General features: G+C 34.0%; 1 protein-coding gene across 1 annotated transcript in view; it reads right to left on the minus strand.

The window, feature by feature from the left end:
* Window positions 1-3,416: 3,416 nt before the first annotated feature.
* LOC131614896 (putative disease resistance RPP13-like protein 3) overlaps window positions 3,417-6,000 on the minus strand; it is a 12,489-nt gene continuing 9,905 nt past the window's right edge. Inside the window, exon 3 of the mRNA XM_058886432.1 lies at window positions 3,417-5,996. Coding sequence (XP_058742415.1) covers window positions 4,669-5,996 — 1,328 coding nt within the window. The 3' untranslated portion in view covers window positions 3,417-4,668. The remainder of the gene's footprint in view (window positions 5,997-6,000) is intronic.

A 6,000-nucleotide genomic window follows, 5' to 3' on the forward strand; every position in this document is an offset into this window, starting at 1 on the left:
ATATGCTTATCTCAAGAGGCATATCTACGGAAGATTCTTGAAAAGTATGGTATGTCGAATTCAAAGCCAGTTGTGACTCCAACAAACCCTCAATTCAAGCTGAGTATTGATCAGTGTCCCAGTACTGATGTCGAAAGAGCCTATATGAATAGCATCCCATATGCTAATATAGTCGGCTCTTTGATGTATGCTATGGTCTGTACTAGACCCGACATAGCTTACGCAGTCAGTCTTGTAAGCAGGTACATGGCGAATCCTGGAAAGGTTCACTGGCAAGCATTGAAGTGGATTTTAAGGTACATAAATGGGTGTCTGAATAGAGTCCTAATTTATGGTGGAGCCTTGGGTGAAGATAGTAAAGCAGTAATAGAAGGATATGTCGACTCTGATTATGCAGGTTGTATGGATTCCAGAAAATCTATTTCTGGATATGTTTTCACTATGTTTGGCACTGCAATTAGTTGGAAAGCAACACTTCAGAAGGTTGTTGCTCTATCAACCACTGAAGCGGAGTATATTGCCCTAACTGAAGCTGTGAAAGAAGCATTGTGGCTTGAAGGTTTTGCGAAGGAGCTAAAACTTCAAGGTCGAGGTATCACTGTTAAATGTGATAGTCAAAGTGCAATACACCTGTCGAAGAATTCAGCCTATCATGAGCGAACTAAGCACATTGATGTGAGGCTGCATTTCGTCAGAGGAGTAATCGAGCGTGGAGAAGTCCAAGTGCTGAAGGTTTCGACTGAAGACAATGCTGCTGATATGATCACCAAGACATTGCCGAGTTGCAAGTTTTTCCACTGTATGCAGTTGATAAAGCTGCATGAAGAAAGCTAGTTTGTTCCTTGACGTTGTAGAGTTAGGTCCAAGGTGGAGATTTGTGAGATATTGGATCGAACTCTAGTATTGTCGAAGGGTAGCTTCTTGGTTCGACAGTTCGACAGAGTTAAGCATGAATTCGAAGGATTGTTCACATGCTGGTGTCGAAGTGTGCATGCTGTAGTCGAAGATGGGTCTAGCATGCAGATGTCGAAGATGCTAGAGTTGTTAGCATGTTAAATTAGGTTTTAGTGTTTAAACCCTAATTTGTTAAGTTAGCTTGTTTATTAAGTTGGCTTGTGTAATGGGCCTTGCTGAAAAAGCCCATTAGTTAGTATGTTAGGTTTTATTATAAATAGCATACTAGTCTCTCATCATTGCTAAGCTGCAAATCCTAATTTAGGGTGAGAGAGGTTATTTGTTATTCTTGTAAACTTGTAATCTTGTTTTAAGAGAAAGTGAAAGAATAGCAGTTATAACCAATTCTTGTGTTCTTCTTCTGTTCCCTAATTCCCTATTATACTTTGTTATTGGTATCGTTTTTCACAACAGATTTTAACTTGCAAAAAGCATTCAAGGAATACCTGATAACCAAGGGCATTGGAGGAAGCTTAACCAATTTCCTTCTCCACTACCTACACACAAGAGAGCAAAAGCAATACGTGAACTGGTTGAAAACAGGTGAAGCATTCCTGTCAAAAAACGAGTCATTGAATCAACTTTCATAGATGCGTTCTGCATAGTAATGCAGAGTTGCATAATAGTTAGTGTTAGTACATGTCTCAAGTGTAGGAATGTGAATTACATGTTCCATTTTTACGAATTTTTGTATTCAATAATTTAAGAGTTAGAATTATGCCGAGGTTGTCAAACTTATAATACAGTCAATTTTTATGAATATGAAAAGTTTGAAATATCAGCTATTTTATCAGAAATCAGTAGAACCTTACCTCATGAAATGATAAGATGCACATTGTCTCTTGCATTTTATATTTCTAACTTGATATTCGAACATCACAGGGCTTTGGAGCTTCATTGAGTGAATCAATGAGCAATAATAATAAGAAGTGGATGAATTGAATTTTATCTTTTTCATTTTGCTTTGTTATGTATGTTAAATTGATTAAAATGGGGAAGCCCTTTTTGTTTTGTTTTGTTTTGTAGACATTACCTCAAAAACATCCTACACCTAAACTATCATCCATTCCATCTCATCATAGCTAGTATTCTTAATATGAGACTTCTGAAAAAAATATACTAAAGAGTTGTTGAAGGTCAAAATCACCTACTGTGCATCTCTTGTGCCATCAAAAAGTGAAAATCAACATTGTTGACACTGATTAAAATGAGCGAAAGATTAACAATGAAAGCACAAATTGACATGATGATTTCCTCATAAGTCATAACAATGAAATTAAGGTTTATATAATAAAATGAGAAAGAACACTATAAAACTATTTAAGCAAATTAAAAAAATACATTTTTTAGTTGAGTTCCAATGAAATTGGTTGAGTTTCTTACCCATAGGCATAGCATCACAATCCAGTGGTATATGGTTAGAGATTTTCTGCATTTTGCACACAACTCACGATATGATACGATACGAAAGTGTGGTGGCGAGATAGCATAATAGTAAGGTGAAATGCTAGCATTAAAACAATAAAGGGGATTATGCAGAGGAGTGAAATGGGGTATAGAAATTAAGATGAAAGGTCGTTTCCGGTTAGTTATACTTGAAGAAGATGACATTGTTGTGGGTTTCATAATGGGTTTCGTGTTCTCGGCTCCAAAATTGATTATCTCCACTTTATGCTAATTTTTTATTTATTAATCTTTAAATAACATAAAGTAAAAATAAATCCTAACCATTGATCTCTTTTAGAATAGGTGTCCTTTGGTTAGACAGATAAATGTCAATTACCATTTCTTAAAGAAATGTAGATGATTTGGGCTACTCTTCAACACCACAATCTGTCAACCCTATTTCCCCCTTCTTTTTGTTTGCTGATTTTTTTGATATGTAATTTGGAAAGATTTGCATTCAAGCGGCAAGAGGAAGAGGAGTAGGTATTTATCAGTATCTGAACCCCAAGAAGATATTTAAATTACAGAAAACGTGTGGAAATGTTCTTCAAATCAAGATAGTGATGATGATGATGTCTAAACGCAAAATGCAAGTGATGAACAAGAGTTTCACTTTTCATCTCCTTATGGTTATAAATCATTTGTAACCGGTTTTAATTGAAATATGTTTATGGTCTTAGCTGCATAGTTAAGAGTGTGTGCTGAATATTAATATTTTTCTCTTTAATATCATTAAAAAGAGCGGATTTTAGATCAAATTTTCTAGAAAAGACTAGCAACTTCAAGAATATCAACTTATCATTTATCTTCATCAATAAATTTTCAGCTCTATTTAGATTGAGTGTATTTTTTTTCAATGGAATAAATCTATATGTACTTCAATTTCTTTCGATAAAGAAGATGAAGAACTTGGGTATGAAAGAAGTTTTAATACAATATATTAGTTTTTCTTTCTATTTTTTTTAGGGATAAATAGAATAAATAACATAATTTTTACTCGGTAAAAAAAATAGAAATTATAGCATCTGAAAAAACAATAAAAAGTTGGGTACGTGGTACCAAACTAAATATATATCGATTGGTGTACCGACTTGAAAATAAAATAAATTGATATCGTTTTGATGCATACCGTACGCATATCAATACCTGGTACGTATTTGGTACCCGTACTTTACCTAAAATGGAGTACCCGTGCTCCAAAGAAAAGCTAGTTTCCCTAGGAGCGAGTTAGCAACATCATATAGAATATAGATAAGCTTTGCTTTCCTGCGTTGCTGGTTTGGTTATCAATCATTTATCAGAGAATATGAAATATTGTATAATATCAAATGTATAGCATTAAACTAATCTCTTCTACAGCTGGAAACATTTCTATTCTCTAATGAGAAGTTTGTCATGCCACTTTAAATCACTTTCGATTCAACAAATGAAAAATTATGAGTTTTCATACACATGTTTTACTTAAAGAGACTCAAATTGAGTATAGCATCATCTTTTTTAGTTCTTAAGTGAAACATATTATTTTACAATTGTATCCAATATTTTAGGAAGAAAATAAGTCCTTTTTCTAAAAACATGGGGGAGATAAACCATTCCTCCATTGATTCAGCAGGAAAGAATTGATTGGAACGGAGAAAACTTTGGTCTGTTAAATCAGAACAAATGTTTTCGTAGGTATGTTTTTGAGAACTGTTAATATAACATAAAAGATATCAACATTTTGAAATCTTAAAATACATCAAACATGAAACAAAATAAATATTTTGAAATCTTAAGATACATCAAACATTACAATAAAGACTTTGTCTAATATGCACAAGTAAGACAGTCTTACACCATAATACAGGTTTATTTTTTTACCATTAGATCAATAAATCTCAGAATCTTATTTGATCAAATGTTAGAAATTAACTTGTGTATTATGCAAGACATATCTCATTTGTGAACCATATGATACAACAAGCCTATAATAAAAACAACTATTAGACATTCATGTTCTCAAATGCCATCAACCATTGATCTGCTCTCCTCTGTGTCTCCTCAAGCTGCTTATCCCTTTTCCACTCCAATCTCATCATCTATCTTGACATTGCACAAAGATAACATTTCTTTCAAAACACTCAACTTTGTTTTACTCACATTCTTCACTATATATTTTTTGTATGAAACTATATCACTTTGACAGTTGATGCAATTTCAGCTCTAACTTTTTTTTTCAACACTTATTTGATAACACAAAATAATGTTTACCTTCCAAGGTTGATGACTTCATTCCTCCTCCTTTTCTCCTTCTTCAATGTGAAGGTTTTTAATATGACGAATCATGGGCCAGTACTCACCAGAATGAGGCTGACATTTTTGGTACAATTCAGGACACTCACATATGAATAAATCGTCAAGTACAGTGAGGTGATCCCATCCACTTGTTGGAAGACTCAATAATTGAGAACAACTAATAATACCGATCCTCTTAAGACGAGTCATTGTAGTGAGATACTCAGGAAGCATTTGAAGATTGGGAAACTTGATAATATAAAAGGTCTCTAAAGTGTCCCCGGCACATACAATCCATTGAGGCAGTGTTAGAAGCTTTGGAAAATCAATGAGATACAAATGTTTCATCCTCAGCTTTTGGATTGAGTTTTCATTCTCCAATGACAAGTTTAACATCTGACAACCATGAATATACAATGTCTGTAGTTTAGGAAAAGTATTGAGAGGTAAGCTTTCCAGGCTCTCACATGAAATACAATGCAGTTTTTCAACAGAAGGGAGTGGATGTTCGAATAAAAACTTTAGATTGACACAATCCTTAAAAATCAAAGTTTGAAGATTGTTCAAGCTAGCGAATTCATAGTATGGTAGAGTAGATTGTTTTGTACTAACACACAGAATTCGGAGGCTAATCAACTTTCCTAACCCTTTAGGCAACTCTTCAAGCTTTGTGCATCCTTGAAACGACAAAACTTGCAAATTTAGAAGTTCACAAATGGAATTTGGCAGTGTTCTGATTTTTTGATTAAGAGAAATATTGAGAAAACACAGGTGTTCTAATTTTGCAATTGATTTGGGCACAGTTTCAAAAGAAGAGTTACTTAAATTTAAATAACGCAAGTATTTATACTTTGACAGCCATGTGTTCAGAACACTTTCACTCTCAAGACCCATTCCCCTGATGGGAAATTGTATGCTTCTCACACTTCTAGACTCTGGGAACAAAGCATGGTCAAATGACTTATCTTCAACAACAAATGATAAATGCCTTGCTTGTTGAGGTATATGTCGAGTTTGTGAGTTTACCGCCACAAACTCGTCTCCTGCAACATACAATGCAAGATCTTGTATCAAATGATGTACTTTGAACTGGCAAAAGAAGCCTAAGTCATTGACATCCTGAATAAATGATCTTGAATGTAACTCATCAATATATTTTCTTGCAACATGCTCTAGCTTTTCTCTTCCATTTCGGGATTGAACTAATCCAAGGGCTACCCAAAGTTCACACATTGCAAGACTATTAAAGATATGATCTTTGGGATAAAGGGAAAAGTAAACAAAACATTGTTTTAGAATGGATGGCATTTGATCATAACTTACTTT

Source organism: Vicia villosa, linkage group LG6, assembly GCF_029867415.1.
Source record: "Vicia villosa cultivar HV-30 ecotype Madison, WI linkage group LG6, Vvil1.0, whole genome shotgun sequence".
NCBI lineage: Eukaryota > Viridiplantae > Streptophyta > Magnoliopsida > Fabales > Fabaceae > Vicia > Vicia villosa.